General features: G+C 40.7%; 2 protein-coding genes across 3 annotated transcripts; one reads left to right on the forward strand and one right to left on the reverse strand.

Annotated features, from left to right (window-relative positions):
• The first annotated feature begins 1174 nt into the window (after window positions 1-1174).
• Window positions 1175-4608, forward strand: LOC133898524 (uncharacterized). The gene is made up of 5 exons (XM_062339243.1): window positions 1175-1420; window positions 1717-1890; window positions 2129-2235; window positions 2939-3252; window positions 3776-4608. The coding sequence occupies exons 1-5, from the start codon at window positions 1175-1177 to the stop codon at window positions 4606-4608; spliced, it is 1674 nt and encodes a 557-aa protein (XP_062195227.1).
• Window positions 4609-15434: 10826 nt separating this feature from the next.
• Window positions 15435-17641, reverse strand: LOC133899237 (zinc finger BED domain-containing protein DAYSLEEPER-like). Of its 2 annotated transcripts, none has more exons than XM_062340214.1 (2): window positions 17135-17628; window positions 15435-15919 (listed from the first exon to the last, which is right to left on the reverse strand). In XM_062340214.1, the coding sequence occupies exons 1-2, from the start codon at window positions 17256-17258 to the stop codon at window positions 15504-15506; spliced, it is 540 nt and encodes a 179-aa protein (XP_062196198.1). In that variant the 5' UTR covers window positions 17259-17628; the 3' UTR covers window positions 15435-15503. The 2 variants fall into 2 exon arrangements, 1 of the variants encoding a protein (XP_062196198.1); XR_009906334.1 differs by lacking the exon at window positions 15435-15919 and adding an exon at window positions 15928-16564 and having other exon boundaries at window positions 17135-17641.
• Window positions 17642-17971: the final 330 nt, after the last annotated feature.

Raw genomic sequence — 17971 nt, forward strand, 5'->3', positions numbered from 1 at the left:
TCAACTTTATTTTGGAGTTTTCCTTACCCCTTTCCATTCCTCTTTTCTGGTCATTTGTAGTGTTTTTATTTGTTGCATGTTGTTTTGAGCTTATGGATGCAAACATGCATTTTGGATTTTTTTAGGGAATGGGAAAGTCAAGGAAGATGTAGCAATAACTTAGCTAGGTTGATTTCCTGATTTAGTTGTTCTTGAGGGTTTTGAAGTGAGATTGTGAGGTTGTACATGTTACCTCCATATGATCTAGTTTCAATCAAGTACGGCTTGTATCAAGTGACTTTTGAACCTATGCATTTCACCTCTTCTATGTGGTTTTTGTGCTAGCTAAGCTCTATGTCGTTGCTTGGGTAGAAAACACAACATGGTATGGATATGGCACCAATTACCTAAGTAGGGATATGACTTTGTTGCGGATATTTTTAAAAAAAATAGAGAGATGCATATATATCTTTTGTAGCTACTACTTTCACACTATGTATCTAAAAGAAAAGGTTATGGAGAAGTGCAATTAAGCAATGTATTTAGTATTGTTCCCTTTTAGGTCATCGATTTTAGCAGTCATTTATGAGTAACTTTTTTTTACCAGAATACCAGTTTATGAGTAACTTTAATGCTCTGTCTAAGTTAAATACCAGTTGTTTTAAACTTCTTAAAATTTGACCTTTGTTACATTTTGCAAACGATATCCATGTTTAGTACTCGTCAAACCATCAGTAGGTGTCCTCCAAAGAAGTTAATGTGGTATTCAGACTGTAAGACAATGCCAATTATTAATTTCTTAAATCTTAGGGCATTACTTGTTTTAGGGGAAATTGATGATTTGCCAATGAAAAAGATGGCATTCCATAATATACCAGCTAGATAAATGAAGCTAACTATATGTCACTCAAAACACTGCTTGGTCCAGGAATGGTAATTCATCCAATATTCCCTCTTCTATCCTTGTAGAACAGAACATATATAAATAAAGTTATTTCTAGTTTGTTCAGTGTGCTAAAATACTATCATCTACACATTGGTGTCGATGTTATTGAAAAGTTCAGAATAAAAGGTAAATGATTGTATATGCTATCTCAAACTAATGTTTTAACACAATACGTTCCTATTGAATCTCTTTCTTACACTAGTTTTCTTATATTTGCATTCACCACAGCAACACAACAGAGGTGCAGGTATGCCCCATGAGCAATTGGCACCCCAGGGTCTGACTGTTGGATCTGGCCCATTAGGCTTACGCTTGACAAAAAGCGATTTGCTTGTGAACTCAATCCAAATGAAGCTTGCTCAAGCTGCCAAACCAAAAGGGAGACACACAACATCTGATGATTATCATGGTGTTTTAGACACAAGATCTATTACAAATCCAACAGTGAAGCCTTCTCAATTCCATGCTTTCATTCTAAAAATTGGGACTTGGGAGGTTACTTTTCTCTACCTAAGTACTTGTTTGGAAATATTATTTTCCTAGAATTATTCTTTTCTTAGAATATAATATAACACATTGTATCTTTATAGTTCAGAATAGTCCTCACAAAAAGGTTCAGAATAGGGTCTAGTTAACTTTATAAAAAATACATTTTGTAAAGTTTCTAAAATAGTTGTGAGAGACAAAGAACCTGATGCTGGATTTGGTAAAATGAACTAGGCCAGCTATATAAAGTATTTACCATTTTTATGGTCTATCATTTTTTTACATCTAATTTTTTGTATTGGCAGTGGAAATCAAGGTATGATGGAGATCTTATAGCAAAATTTTATTATACAAACAGCAAACTGGCTTGGGAGATACTCAATGAAGGTCTAAAGAGCAAGATTGTGATATATTGGCAAGATATATCTGCATTGAAGGTAACTTGTCCAGAGGGTGGATCTGGGACCCTGGAGATTATGGTATGTGAACAAATAATGTTATCCAAAATATTTGTTTGGTGAATAATATCATATTCTTGCAACTATCCTCTGAAGTTGGAAAGCTGTTTTTTGTCCTGAAAACTAAAAGCATGCATGTTTCCCAAAACACAGTATGACTGAGATTTAGTATCGATGTCTAACAATAGTTTATAAAGGAGGAGGTTGCCATTATTACCTTTTGCTTTTGTCCAAATTGTATGTTGCCTGCTCCAATTAGTTGTCTCGGAGGCCAAGCTTTTACAAAGAAACCAACCCACAGCCGTGGAGGAATACTTCGTGGCTAACAACCATAGATTTTACTGATGGGCAAGCAAGTACGCACAGGTAAATATTAGATATATAGTTGTTCCTCTTAGCCAAAGGTATTCTTTGCAATATATGGATAATGCATAATGTAGGACAAACTATAATTCTTTTCTTTTGTGAACAGACAAACTACAATTCAAGTCGTGATGAAAACATAGTAAACAATCAATGGATGTTCAATTCGAAATATTTCTATTTTTAGAAAATAAAATGTATGTAGTAATGTTGAATAGATGGTAACCAAAAAGGAAAAAATTCTGAACACACCAATAAAATAGTACATAAACTAATGCATCATTCTTTCTATTTACAATTCATGAAAAAAAAATTGAATTTAGCAACTATTACAGATGTTTTAGGGAATACTATGGTACAAACATGCAACATTTTTTTTCTAATTTTCCCTCTCTCAATTGTATGAAGAGGAGTGGATGGTGAACTCCTAAAATATTTGCAGTTTAGATAACTCTTGAATTTAAATATTTTGTTTAGGAGTAACGACGAGGTAACATGTGCTATGAACTGGAAGCAAGAAAAGCTTATAAGGACCAGTTGTGTGTGTGTGTGTGTAGAGAGAGAGGGGGAGGGAGGGAGGGAAATTAATGATATTGATATACATCTACATAGTATAGATAGTTGTATACATAAGTTACTTTTTTTTAACAGTCATCTATTTCTGCACATTTTTCTCGATTTAAGAAGTGATTTTTCTTCCTTTCAGAAGGCATGTTCTGCAGTGTGCACCAGGAATATTGAACAAGCACATTGTGAAACTCCTTTCGAGTAACCATCGTCTATATTCATTGAGTCAGGAAAACACTACTGATCAGGAGAGTCCTTATTTTGAACAATGGCAGTCAGAGCCTGAAGTCTTGGAGAGTTCCAACGTCCAAAGTTTATATCGTCGTCATGATTATCACCAGGTTGGGCGACAGCAAATTGTGGAGCCGGTTCCCATGTCAATTGGAACAAACGCTGTAGGAAAAAATCATAATGGATCCCAGGATGGCATGCCTACACTCATCCCAAGCTCAGGTAAACTTAAGAAGACAGAAATTCAGCATTTATCCTTCTTGTGATTAACAAAAGGTTGAACTTACAGAATCACATGTTGTGTTTTCTGCCATGTGCATAGTGTACCAAAATCAGCCTGTGTCATTTTCTGAACCATTCTAGCAGCACAAATATTACTCCAAAATCATATACTATCTTTTGGTCAAAATTCCATCTACTTGAGGTTCTCTACCCAGTAAGTCCACTGAAATTCTGTAAGCAATTATGAACGCTCTTACAAGTAACAACTTCAGACCCAACTTATTCGTTTTGAGACTTTCTGTCGTTTTGAGACTTTCTGGCCAAGAAAAATTGCAATCTGATCACCAAACACTAGATTAAAGCGCCATTTAATTTCATTTCAGCACCGAAGATTTTTTTTCATTTGTGTACCGGAGAATTGATAATTTGATTTTTTACAAATTTGTACTTCCGCGGTTAATATACAGCATGATATCGATTCATACTGCAAGTAATGTGTCAACTCTTTGTTTCCCATTTTCAGTTCCTACACGTGCCTCTGTGATCACAAGAACTCCTTCAGGTGGCCTTGAACTGCAGAGGGATATTTTCAACTCTAACAACTTATCCATGCAAACGTCTCGTCAGACACCACTCAACATCTCCAGTGGTAGGATCATGAATGACACAGCGAACTACATGACCAATCCAAGCAAGCGACAGAACCTTCTTACCAGCGTCGGCGCCTCTTCGAGCAGCCTGATCCGGCCGGAGGACGTAATGAAGTTCGTCAACGACTTTAGGACCACCCGTCATGTCAATACAAGGATCCCGCCAATGTACTCCCACGGCTCATCCAAACAGAAGACGAGGGAGCTGGATTTATCTAACTATGCCTTCACCAACTCTACTACTCATACCTTCAACCAGATCAATTCAGCAAATCCGTCGAGCAATGATAACTCCACAATAAACGCAATGGCACTTGAGAAGATAACCCATGATCTCCTCAGCGATACCTACACTGACACCGAGCCCTCAGGCACGGCTGAAGAAGCGATGATCATTTCAAGGGTCAACTCCCTCTCCAACCTGCTCCAGCAAGACCTGGCACCAGCCACAGTCCAGAGCTCTCAGGCCAGCAATGCCCATAATGCTGCTGCTGCTGCTGCTCCTCATTTTGACGTTGAAGCAACTACCCAAGTGCTCGACGTGGCTCCTTCGGGAAGCAGTGGTGGCAGCTGCAGCGGCACCGGACGCAACAACGGCCTGCTGCCGTCGATGGGGATGGAGAGGATGTCGTGGGAGCAAGAACCAGCGGCCGACATCGAGATGGACATGGCATACCTGTCCGAATTGCTCCCTTTCTGCCCCTGATATATATGGTATGTTCGTAGCTGCTGCCTGCATTACATGTGGGGCAGCAGCTAGCAGTGCGTATGATCAGACAGAATAGGGTTATCGCGTCGCCGTCGACGTGCGATGATTCGGGTCAGTCGTGTTTTGGCTCTTCAACTCCGGTAATAAGCGGTCCGAGACTCTGATGGACGGTATACCTATGTGTGGGTTTGTCTGTGGTGTGGTAAAAACATCGAACTGGTTTGCCGATGGTCACTGTGCTGTTGTGTGCCGTACTGATCTGTTAGTGAATGCTAATGAACGTTGTTATGCTGCTGCTTTATGTTCCTTTCTTTTTCGAGTTGTATGCTGCCATTTTCATCCGTGGAGGTCGTACTTTTTCCGGTGACTTTGGGATGGTGGAACTATTCTGAAAGCCTGTGTGAGCACGGCGTTGTTGGCATGCTGCTAGATGCTAGCTACTGCTGCCGTCATGATGCAACTGAAGGCAAAGCATGGGCTTACAGTTGCATTGCATGTTACAGTGACAAGGCGAGCATGAATGAAATACTGGAAGCTCCATTTAGACTTCTATGGTCTTGCCCAGGGAGACCTATCCATCTCCACATACTGCAGCTAGCTGAAGGCCCTTGCAAATGTCCTCGCGGACTACGATCAATCAATCTCTGAGAAGGCACTTGTTCTTCAACTCATCCGATGTCTTTTCTCGAAGTATACCGTGCTCAAATCCATCCTTCCCCTCTAGAAACCTTTCCCATCCTTCATGCAAGCACGGGGATATCTCCTCCTTGAGGAAACAACTAAGGACCAGGGGGCTAAGGCTGCAGTGGAGTTCACGCTCTTTGCGGCCTGCGTGCCCGCTGGGAACAATAGCTTAGGAAACAATCGTGGCTCCATTGACAACAGCCCTACTTCTGAAGATCACACTAAACAAGGTGGCCCTAATTGCCACAAGTAGAGTGGATGCGGTGGCCGCGGTCATGACAACCATAACAACAATGCGTGTGACAACAACAACAACAACAGGCGATCCGGAGCAAACCAGCCACCTTGGGGACCTGATTACCCACCCTATGGGACTCCTTGGGGTGCTGCTCCTTGGTGCGCCCCTTGGACTGGAGCTACTGGCCCGGGTGTCCTGAGCCTCATCCTCAGCATCCAATGCCTAGACATACCCGACCTTCGCATCTGCTCCAACGACAACACCTCCACCACCCTCTGCCAGCATCCAATGTCGATAGAGGCAAGTGGCCTCACCTAAGCTCTAGCTTCATCATCTCTACACCAGCCCACCACCAACAGTGATTGGTTCTTTGACACTAGTGTCACCTCCCACATGACGGGCGATAATGTTAAGTTGTCTCGGTATTATCCTTTTGCATCGCATTCGTCATCACATGTCATTGTTGGAAACGGTTCTACTTTCCCCATTCTTGTTACATGATCTTGTATATTAACCATACCTTCTTCTACTTTTTATCTTAACAATGTGTTACACACACCTAATCTTGTTAAGAGTCTTATATTCGTGCGCAAGTTTACATCTGATAACTCATGTTCCATTGAGTTTGACCCATACGGTTTCTCTGTGAAGGATCTACATAGAAAAACAGAAATTATGAGGTCCAATAGTTTTGGCGACTTGTACCCATTCCTTGGCACCAAACAACTTTCATCTCTAGAGGTTCACACTGCTTCGACCATCTCCACAGATTTATGGCACTACTGCCTAGGTCATCCTAGGCACCAGACATTATCCCGTTTGCTTTCCAATAATGTTATTCCATGCAATAAAGCTAGCTCTTCCTCTTCGGTTTTTGAAGGATGTCAGCTTTGCAGACATGTTTGGCTACCATTTACTACTTCCACATCTTGTACTCATTTTCTTTTTCAAATTATTCATTGTGATTTGTTGACCTCACCCATTGTGAGCCCTTCTGGCTATTGCTTTTATCTAGTTATTCTTAACGATTACACACACTATGCATGGACATTCCCATTACGTCACAAATTTGACACCATCATAGTGCTTCAAAAATTTTATTACTTTGTTCTTAACCAGATTCATCTCTCTATCCAATCCATTCAGTGTGATAACAGTTGCGAATTCGATAATGCAACCATTCAGCAATTCCTAGCCACCAACTTTTTGCCTCTCCTGTCCCTATACCTCTTCCCAAAATGGTAAAGCCAAACAAATGATTCACACAATCAATGATGTTATGCGCACTCTTTTATTTTATGCTCACATGCCTTCCATTGTTTTGGTTGAAGCTCTCCAAATAGCCACTTGCCCCTTAAATCGACATCCCACCAAACCTCTACAATTCTATACATCCTATGTATCCCTTTTTCTTGAGTCACCATCGTATGCCCATCTAAGAGTTTTTGGTTGCCTCTGCTACCCTAACACGATAGTCACTGCCAAGCACAAACTCAAACTCGCTCCATAACCTGTGTTTTTCTTGGATATCCCACATATCACAAAGGTTACCGGTGCCTTAACATTTCCACATGCAAGATTCTTATCTCACGTCATGTTACATTCAATGAAATAGTCTTTCCCTTTCGGTCCCAACATTCCACAGAAAATCCCACCACTCCACCAAACCCCTGCACAGCTGATCTAGTGTCATTCCCGAGTGATATGCTACTGATCCCAGGACAATCATCCATGTTTCTGCGCCTCGCAGTCCGGATCCATCATTTTATTGTTTCATGCGCCCCACTGCGAGGCCAACCTCTAACATGTCGACACCTGGCTCTGCCTCACGAATCTCCTATGCTCGCGACATGGTTCTACCTACACCAAGTTCGCCTTCTCCCACTCTCTCCCACTAACGAGCACGGTATGCGCACATGTGGGAAAGCAGGCTTTGTTGTTCCAAAGGAAGAATTTAACCTTCATACTTCTGGTATTTCTCCGATTTCTTCCTCTTACCATCAAGCTCTTAAAGATCCGCATTGGTACAATGCCATGTTAGATGAATATAATTCTTTGTTGAAGAACCATACTTGGCATCTTATTCCTCATTCAACCAGTGCTAATGTGGTCACTGGAAAGTGGATCTTTCGGCATAAACTACATCCCGATAGCACTCTCTCATGTTATAAAGCACGTTTGGTGGTCTGTGGTTTCACTCAATAGGAAGGGATAGACTACAATGAAAACCAATAATATTTTATAATGTCTATCTTTAGTAAATAAATAGTTAATAGATTTTTTTATGTTTTCTTTAGTTAAATAATCCCAATAAAAATGTTTTCTAGTATAAAATAATTATATAAAATAGGATTAATTTGATAATAGTTTAAAATGTCAAATAATGTTTTAAATATGTTAATTAATTATGTTTAATACTTTTATATGTGTTTAATGATGTTTTCTTAAGTAAAACAATTCCAATAAATGCTAGAAAAATCCTATAAAGTACTAGAAAATCATAGATTGTTACGGAAAATTCTAGAAAACTCTTAATCACATAATTTCACCTGTAGTTAATCTCTTTGTCCTATTTTAACTTCCAAAAGCAGTAACTTGTCAACCGAGCTCTGATTTTTGATCCATTCTTTCGCCAAAATTTTCAGAAAAACCTAATCTTTTGTGTGATGATGATTATTGTGTGATATTTAGTTCTTTTTGGATATTGGTGTTTATTGTGCATGTATTTTCACTTATTTTCATGAATAAACGCTAATTTTTCTAAGGAGTAGAAAGGACTTTAGGATAAGGACTTTGAAGAGCCAACTGAATATTATGAAGGTAAGTTGTGTTCTTGACCATATTGATCCTGGCTTTTGCAATATTTTATTTTACAAATATGCATGCTAATAATATTGCTGTGAATCCCAAAAGTTATGTTTATCTAAGTTTTCCTTTATCATCCTTATCGACATGGTTATAGTTTTGGTTGTGAAAGGGTGGGTCATGTTTAGCCTTGTTTCGGGATGGTGATAATGATAAAGGTTGTCTTATGCAATTATGATAAAAGATAATGATCTAATTTTTGTAGCAACATAGAATTAGGATTTGAACAAGTGGTATGGATGGGACTGGTACAAGATGTACGGTTGGGTTTGTGGTAGTTTTACTCAAATCTAAGGACTGGTCGATGAAACAATCATTCTATGTTAACAATGCAACCATAAGCCTGGTATGGGACGGGCCTAGCAGATTAATTCCCTTTACTCTCAGCATGGTGTAAACCACCTGGTGGTATGGGGAATGGAAGGGCGTACTTCTTGAGAACTGTAAGGCACTAGAGGGGGCTTCAGGAGTGAAGGGTATACTCCCACTACGATTCAAATAAGTTAAATATTGTAATGATTATCATCAATGAATCACATAGCAGAGATTGGACTATTTTCTTGGTCTAGTCTCGACAGAGCTCTCCACACACAGGTGGGTCTCCTAATAGGCCTCTCCCGGATGCTCACCGTTGTCTCCACTATGGTAGTGTTTTGCTGCTTTAGCACAATGTGCTCCAACCGCTCACAAAGCTCATGGCCGCTCCAACCTCCTCGAAGTGTCTCGCAAGACACAAATGCCGCTAAGCCATCTAGGTGTTAGCAAACACCAAGGGTAACAAGTGTGGATCACTCACTTGATCTAACTCTAGGTTAATCACCTAGGTAGATAAACATTAGGCCTAAACTAGCACTAATCAAGTCTTTAATCTTATGCTAATTATCTTGGTCTTCAATGTGCTCAACTTTGGTGGCAAGAACTCCTCTCAAGTGTATTTGTACACCCATGAGCTCTAGCACCCTCAAATGACCAAGTGGGGGAATATATTAATAGAGTCAACCCCCTAAACTAACAATTGTCCCTTGGGCCCAGAAAACTGTGAACACCAAATGTTGCGTTAAACACAAAATTCCAAGCTCCGAAACTCCGGTGAGTGCAACTCCAAATTAGCCGTTGTGCCTCATTCCATGTCATCGAATCATTCGATTAACTTCAAACTTCATCACCGGAACATCCAGTTAGTGTAGCCTCTATCTTCAAGCCGAACTGTCTTCTCTGCATAATTACTCTGGTGTTATCCTCTGGTGTAGTCATCGAATCATGCGACAAGTGTGTCTTCTTAAATATGCTCTCTGAAAACTTTGTTTCGGCTTCAATGGCTTCTCTTTCTTGATATATTGGATCTTCCTTTGGTCTATTAGGACTAGATATGTCTAGTGTGCATCACTACTAGGTAACTAATCTAAAGATACTAAATCAAGCTACTAAATTCAAACCCCTCTTTGTAATACGATTAAAGAAAACAAATATATCTACACAAGTGATGTTCTCAATAATATGATCACTTGTCTAAATAATGCATCCTTATATCTTTATGAAGCTCTTGTTTAACCTTGATATTGATTCCTTTGAAGTGTTTGATACCCCAAGTACATCACACACAGCTGACCGGTGTCTTCCCCGAGTGATATGCTCCTGATCCCAAGCCAATCATTCGTGGGTTCAACGCCTCGCAATCTGGATCCATCGCTTTCTCATTCCATGCGCCCCACTATGAGGCCAGCCTCTAACATGTTGACACATGTCTCTACCTCACCAATCTCCTCTGCTCGCGATGTGGTTCTACATACACCAAGTTCATCTTCTCCCACCTCTCCCCGTCACCTGTCGTAGCCCTTGCACCCAACCAACCTAAGTGTATTCGCTACAACAACCCAGTAGCTAACGAGCATGGTATGTGCACACGTGGGAAAGTAGGCTTTGCTATTCCAAAGAAATAATTTAACCTTCATACTTTTACTATTTCTCTAATTCCTTTCTCTTACTGGCAAGCTCTTAAAGACCCAAATTGGTACAATGTCATGTTAGATGAATATAATGCTTTGTTGAAGAACAATACTTGTCATCTTGCTCCTCGTCCTGCAGGTGTTAATGTGGTCACTGGAAAGTGGATCTTTCGGCATAAACTACATACCGATGGCACTCTCTCGCACTATAAAGCACGATGGGTGGTCCATGGTTGCACTCAACAGGAAGGGATCAACTACAATGAAACCTTCAGTACTGTTGTCAAGCCGACCACAATTCCAGTTGTTCTAAGTCAGGCCATCTCATCTTCATGGACAATTCATCAATTAGATGTGAAGAATACCTTCTTACACGGTAACCATTCTGAAACCGTTTTCTAGAAACAACCATATGGTTTTATCGATTCCACACAATCCAAACATATTTGTTGCCTTAATAAATCCCTTTATGGCCTCAAACAAGCTCAACGCACTTGGTTCTTGTTGTTCACCACCTTTCTTTTGTGTTTGGGCTTGGTGGCTTCCAATTCTAATTCCTCTCTTTTCATTTACAAAATGTGTGACTCTCTTGCCTACTTACTCCTTTATGTTGATGATATTATAGTAACCGCAAGTTCCACCACTATACTTCATTCCATCATCAGTTCCATGTGTCATGATTTTTCTATGACTGACCTTGGCACTCTTAAACAATTTATGGGTGTTATGGTTGAGCCAACTGCAACCGGTCTGGTTCTGTCCCAGCATCAATATGCCCTAAACCTCCTTGAACGAGCCAAAATGACAACTTGTTTGCTCCATATGTGTCTCATCAAGGCAGAATTTTCTTTTAGTGGTACACGGCGTACCCCTCGACAGTGAGGCGTCGTGGTAACTTTATCAATCTCCAAGCTTCGCATCTCCAGTCTCCAGTAGACATTGTATGAATGCTATAGTGATATGAGTGTGTGCATGCGTCTACGTGTTGTATTAGGGTTTCTAAAAAAAATTATAGTGGACCTATCTTTTTTCATCGACAATAGGACCGCATTCCTCCCGGGCCATCTCAACCCTCATCCACGTCTGCTTCCCATCCATCTGTCTTTGTCGCTCCATCATCATAGTCCCCCATGACCGATCTCCCTAGCTTGAGGTAAAAAGGAGTCCTAACGAGAAAGGCGCAGTGGAGATGGGAACTGGGTTTAATTGCTTTAAGATTTATGGAGAAAATCGTGTAGCTTGGAGAATTGAACTCCTACAAATGGTAAAGGGTCGGGTCATGTGGAATTATTTTTTCTGGTATCAGCCACGGCGTAAGGAATTGCACTTGTTAATTCCATACCGGTTGTCATTCTGTTTTGCTTTTTGGAATGGAATGTTGGGATATCGGGTCATTTTTGTGTACCGTTTTAGGAATAATAAAATAATATAGAAACATAAAAATTGCACACTACCCACGTCTTTACCCAAACACAAATTACTTTTCTTCTTCGAATAAAAATATTTTAATACAACATTTACAAGCATCTAAACGTCAATTCATGCCACATACTCGTTCTTATTACCTAATATTTAAACATAGCATAACGGGTATTATTATTCATGTCATTCTAGGTTAAATGAGCAGAATGGAGCGGAATTACGCATGGAATGGAGTATGCTTTGCATTCCGATTTGCTCCGTGGAATGGAATTGATAAGAATGGTACGAACTAGCTAGTACCCCACGGCAACTGTCACGAGCGCAACCAAGAGCAGCAATTGGTTCATATAATACATCCTTCCATGTTCGTATATAGATGATTCATAAGAAATTAAGAAAGCCCTTTCCTTGTGTGAAGAGGCTTTTTACTTGGAATAGAGACTTTATGGATTTTAGAAACACGCTGACACCAATCAGAGGTTGGCAAGGTAAGATCTATTTCTGTACTTCATGCTCCATTGTAAAGTGATTAGGTGCTGGAAAGCCGGTACCAGGCGAGATCTGCAAAATATTGCAAATAGCCTATGATCAAAGGGCCCATGTTTAATTTCAGTCCAACAGTTCTCTTAGTGTTTCAATCATGCAAGGACAGGTGCATAAATATTTATAGGGGATGCAATGACCCCATGTTTAATTCCAGTCAAATAGCGGTAAGGATATAATTGATAAATCAAGCACTATGCAGCTAAAAGGCTCAATTGAGGTTGATTTCAGACATCTAATGACACATTGTGTTTAAGGAATTTAACTGTAAGAAGAAATACTACTGAGTCATTTCAGATTCTGTTGTAGGCTTTTTTTTTAAAAGTAGGATAATTTAGGGTCTATGGAAAATTCATGAATCAACTGATCAGATTATAAACGAGCTTCGACCAATGAACCGCACATGATCGAAGTCATATCCTGAAAACTAATGAAGAGATGGTTGGAGGTAATACTTAAAATCGACAGCACATTGAAGAGGTAAATCTGTCAACATGCACAAAGCATTAAAGCAACAAAGCTAATTTAAGTGACCCTTAAATCATTTGTGGAAAATAATTGCAAGAAGAACGATAATTGCCCTAGGAAGCATAGACCGATAATACAATTGGACCTTTTCCCTTAAACTGACTAATGAACTCCTGAGGCTCAAAGCAGAATGAATCAAGCGAGCTAGATTAATCTAGACAGAAAGCAGCTATAGCATACATACATATTAAATTATGCTCAAAGCAGCTATACCATTCTTCAGACATTCAAAGAGATTACCTGGGTGATCAACAAAATACCAACTCCCCAAAAAAATTGTGCTGCTGTAGATTTATCTTTGAACAAATTAAAGAACCCATGGTAGCTCAAGTAAATAAAAGAAAAAGGGAAAAACTGCATGCACCTAACATTTGCAACGTCACATCTTTCAGGATTACATGCTCTCTAAATACTGCCAACATGTCATGTGTTGCATACTATCTTATTTTCCCTTTCTACCATAAAATTCCATACGTTCTAGATATGTGCGAAAAAGAACTTTACCATTGCAGCTTATAAAATCTTCTAGAATAGCTATTGATCTTCATCCCATTCATCCACTCATTGAATTCTACAGTTTACATTCTATTTTTTATCAACATTGCGTACATAGATAATTAGAAGGGCCATATCAGATTTGAAATAGCTTAGCTAATTATGTAGAGCAAGTGAAAGACAGTACGAAATCAAATGTATCATAATTGCATATTACATGCAGTATAATAGTTGCAGTTTAGATTCCCTGAGCAAGTGGAGGACGATGATACCAAAGTCAAGCTGAGTCCAGATTGACGGCCAAGCTGCGGCGTAGCCAGATAGTCACCAAATTGTGAAATTGGAGTCCAGAAAATAAATGCATGATTATAGAAACACCATGTGATGTATGAGTTGATTGCAGCAATACTTCCGCTCTTAGGGAGCATATCAGTTGCTTCCTTGTGTTGTTCCTGCTCGCTATCAGCAAAAAGCGACTCTGCTGATTACAAAGACCGAAACATGAGCTTGAGCTAAATCAGCATATCTCTCATGAAAATTTTTAACCAATCAATATTCAATCGCTAGAATTGCAAGTACTTGGGCAAAGAGAATAACTTGAGTAAATTCCTGGTGTAATCAGAAAAAGATCATCTAAAAATTTAAACAAAACAGGTAGGGGGAGGGGGCATGTTGCACCTTGGCTTGCTTCAGAGTGGTGGCCGGCATGGAAACCTCGGAGGACGGAGCGTGCTAGACAGCTTGCGTGAAGGAGATTGCCAGACCGAGGCACACAGCGGCGTGGGGGTTGCCATCATGCTAGTAGGCTAGGGGTCCTCGGCATTGGGAGTGCCCGAAATCCGGAATATCAATCTATCTGCTGCATGCGAGAATTGAAGAGCCAAGAGGATCTTGGGGGCCGAGGACCAGTGGCTATGGCGTAGGTTGGAGGTCGATGGCGGCAGGTGCGCGGGGGAAGATGCAACGTGGGTACGAACTACGGGAGCGACGATGAAAGGATAGGGAGCAGGAGCCATAGAGTGCCCCACGATGCAGATCGGTCGGCTCCAAGTAAGCAGCGACGTGGCCGCACGAGAGGCCGAGTAAAGATGGCCAAATGGGCCAATCGGGCCGGCCCGGCACAGGCCCATCTCGGCACGGCCCAAAATCGGCACGGCCCGATTGGCCCATTTACTGTTACGGGCCGTGCCGTGCCGGCCCGCGTGCCGAGCCGTCGGCCCACGGCACGGCCCAACTGTCACCGTGCCGTGTCGGGCCGGCCCACGGCACGGTCGGCACGATGGGCCCGGCCGGCACGATGGGCCCGTTCGGCACGGTGGAGGCACGATAGGCCCGTTTGGCACGACGGGCCCGATCGGCACGGTGGAGGCACGACGGGCCAGGTCGGCACGGGAAGGCACGACGGGTCCGGCCGGCACGGGAAGGCACGACGGGCCCGGCCGGCACGGTGGAGGCACGTTGGGCCCGTCAGCACTAAAAAAATAGGAAAAAATCAAAAATAATAGCTAAAAAAATCCAAAAAACAATAAAAAAAATATGAAAAATAAATACATAACATCTTTATTGATTGGTTGCCTCGTTAAAAACCTTTCTACTAGAAGGAAAAAAGAGTACAACCAATGATTATGCTCCGAAAATTACATGGTTTCATTAGAAACCCCAGAATTTTGCTTGCAATTTTTCATATGCTTCCTCAAGTGTCCCGTTCCATGTGAAGATCTGGCACCTATTTCTATACTGCATATATTACACTTAGCAAATCTTACCTGTTCCCCGTTAATTTCTTTGAAGACCTTTTCAAAATGTTGTCACACTTGGGACCATGCACCTGAGTTCTCGGCGCCTTGATCCATGAATTGAAATATGGAATTAGTTTCTTGATGTGAAGTGAATACTCGATACTTGGCTAGCAAATAGGAAAAGAGAGATGGGTGGGCAGGGTGGAGTTTGAGATGGAGTAGATGGTATTTATAGGGATGAGAGGAGAGGTAGGTGGGGGTGGGGCCGCGGGGGGTATTTTAAAAAAATAAACAAAAAACATGAATAAAAAAACTTAGAAATAATAGGGGCACATGATTTATTCTAAAAATGAGCTTTATTGATAGGTTGCCTCATTAAAAACCTTTCTAGCAAAGGAAAAAAGAGTACAGCATAGCTCAGAAAATTTAAAATTACACGTTCTCATCAGCATCTAGATACAAATTTTGGAATGATTCTTCAAGCTCAGTATTTTCTGCAGTGTGTTGCATTCGTGCTTCAGCTTGTTCCCAATCCTTTACTATGGTGAGTATTTCAACCATCTCACTTGACAGATTTGTTCTTCTCTCTTCGATTATCCTTCCTATAAGACTGAAGGCAGCCTCAGAAGAAACTGTAGATACATGAACTGTTAACAAATCTCGCGCTAACAGTGAAAGGACTGGATAATTCGTCTTGTGCTCATGCCACCATTGCAGTATGTTGAAGTTTTCTTGTTCGTGGCTGATAACGTCATTGTCGATGAAGGTAGTTATCTCCCCTCCGGATGTTGGAATTCCGGTGCCCGTAGACGATCGTGACGAAGAGTCTGAACTTCTTGATGAAGAACCTGTACCAAATATTTTTCCCCACGTTGTCGTCTTCTTACTTGTTGTGGGTGCTAGTGGAGGTCGTTGCAGGCGAACTCCGTCATACTTTGTTTCATATTTACTATAAACTTCGAATAACTTAGAACGAACATTAGTATAATAATTAGAATAATCATGGCCAAGAGTATCACCTAGAATTGCGAGAACTCTACAGAAAGCTGCAATTTTAGCTCTAGGATCTAAAATAAAGGCAAAAGCGTATAACAAAGGAATTTCTTTCCAATACTTTAAGAATTTAGATTTCATAGGAACTACACAATCTCTTAAAAGATTGTCATTTTCATAGTTGTTTAAATGAGTAGCAATTTCAACAATATTATGCACTACTAAACAAGATGTTGGATAATAAACTCCTGATAAACTCACAGTTGAATCATAAAAAAATTCAAGAAACTCCAGTATCCTTTCAGCAACATACCAATGCGCTTCCGTGAGTAAAGTTTGACCCCCATGCTGATGGTAATGTGTACGAATAAACACACCAAATGTGCTCTTATATGGTATAATATTTTTAAGCATCAAGAAAGTAGAGTTCCATCTCACCGGCATGTCCAGAGCAAACTTACGTGGACGCACACCCATTGCAACACAATACTGTTTATATGCTGCAATTCGTTGGTTAGATGAGTTCACAAAAGATATTGCAGTACGAAAATCTTCTAAGTATCGCGATAACCTCTTCAAACCGGATTTTACTATAAGATTGATAATATGACAAGCACAACGTTGATGTAACAAGAAAGATTCAGCATAAGTACTAAACAACGGAGTAAGAATATCCATTGCTCTAGAATTTGCACCGGCATTATCTAAAGTGATAGAAAATATTTTATTCGTGAGGCCAAAGTCTGCAACTATTTGAGATATTTTTTCAGCAATATTTTCACCAGTATGCGCGTTGTCAATCAAGCGAAAACCTATTATTCTCTTTTCTAATTCCCAATCATTATTAACAAAATGAGCAACCACACTAAGATAATCCTCTCTAGCCCTACCTGCCCATATGTCCGAGGTCAAAGCGACTGAAAATGTACATGTTTGCAACATTTCTTTAAGTTTGCTACGACACGTATTGTAGTATTTTACCATATCCATACTAGTTGTCTGTCTAGAAACATGCGTGAACCTAGGATTATGAGCTTGCTTAATATAATCTTCAAATGCAGCAGACTCACCGATATTGAGTGGTAGATCCGCTCTTGCAATGAAGCGACATAGCTCTTTTCGAGCATTGGCAGAGTCGTACTCCCAATGATGAACAGAGCCGTCGGGGTTGTACTGCAACACCGTCTGCTTCATGGCTGCTCCACTCTTTCGCTTGCAACTTATGGCGTGCCTCTTCAAGTGCCCCGTTCCACCCGAGGGCTTTGCAGATAATTCATTTTTACAAATATAACACTTAGCATACCTGACACTTACCCCATCTTCCTCTTTGTAGATCCTTTCAAAGTCTTGCCAAACTTCGGAAGTACCGGCTCTTGATCTTTTAGACCCGCTGCTTGCTAATGTGTGCGCACTTGTAGAGCCTGACGATGGCACTCCTGCTGCATCACCTGGATCTGTATGTGAACCAACCGGAGGTTCACCGTCGGGTCCATCATCACCTGCAGCACTAGTATCAAAGGGGCCGTAGTCCCCTGTGAGTCCTTGGAGAAAAAAATCATGATCTATGGATGTATCATGATCACCGGCATCCATGATCAATGTCGAAAGACACTACAAAAATTGCAAATATTCAGAGTTAGAAATAATCAAATAATAAAATAAGACTCAACAACGATGCAAAAAAATCACCAAGATTTCTTCAACTTCAAGATAGCAAATCAGCAGGATGATGATTTTGGAATTGCTCGGATTGTTTTGCAACAATTCAAACTAATTTTGCCAAATTATCGCTAAATCTCATGAACTTTGAGACAAGAATGAGAGGAGGAAACAAGAGAGAAAATGGTGTTGCTGGTGTGGAATGGAAGGGCAAGGTGCTCCTCTATTTATAGGTGAAAAATGGTGAT

This window comes from Phragmites australis, chromosome 18 (assembly GCF_958298935.1).
Source record: "Phragmites australis chromosome 18, lpPhrAust1.1, whole genome shotgun sequence".
NCBI classification, from domain to species: Eukaryota; Viridiplantae; Streptophyta; class Magnoliopsida; order Poales; family Poaceae; genus Phragmites; species Phragmites australis.

Bases quoted from the DNA above. Each gene is read 5' to 3' on its own strand.
- LOC133898524 (XM_062339243.1), top strand. From the start codon at position 1,175: ATGCCCCATGAGCAATTGGCACCCCAGGGTCTGACTGTTGGATCTGGC. The intron at 1,421-1,716 runs GTTACTTTTCTC...TTGTATTGGCAG, and splicing joins TAAAAATTGGGACTTGGGAG to TGGAAATCAAGGTATGATGG. The intron at 2,236-2,938 runs GTAAATATTAGA...TCTTCCTTTCAG, and splicing joins GGGCAAGCAAGTACGCACAG to AAGGCATGTTCTGCAGTGTG.
- LOC133899237 (XM_062340214.1), bottom strand. From the start codon at position 17,258: ATGAAGCAGACGGTGTTGCAGTACAACCCCGACGGCTCTGTTCATCAT. The intron at 15,920-17,134 runs GTGAGTCTGCTG...TATTTGGTACAG, and splicing joins GGATCTACCACTCAATATCG to GTTCTTCATCAAGAAGTTCA.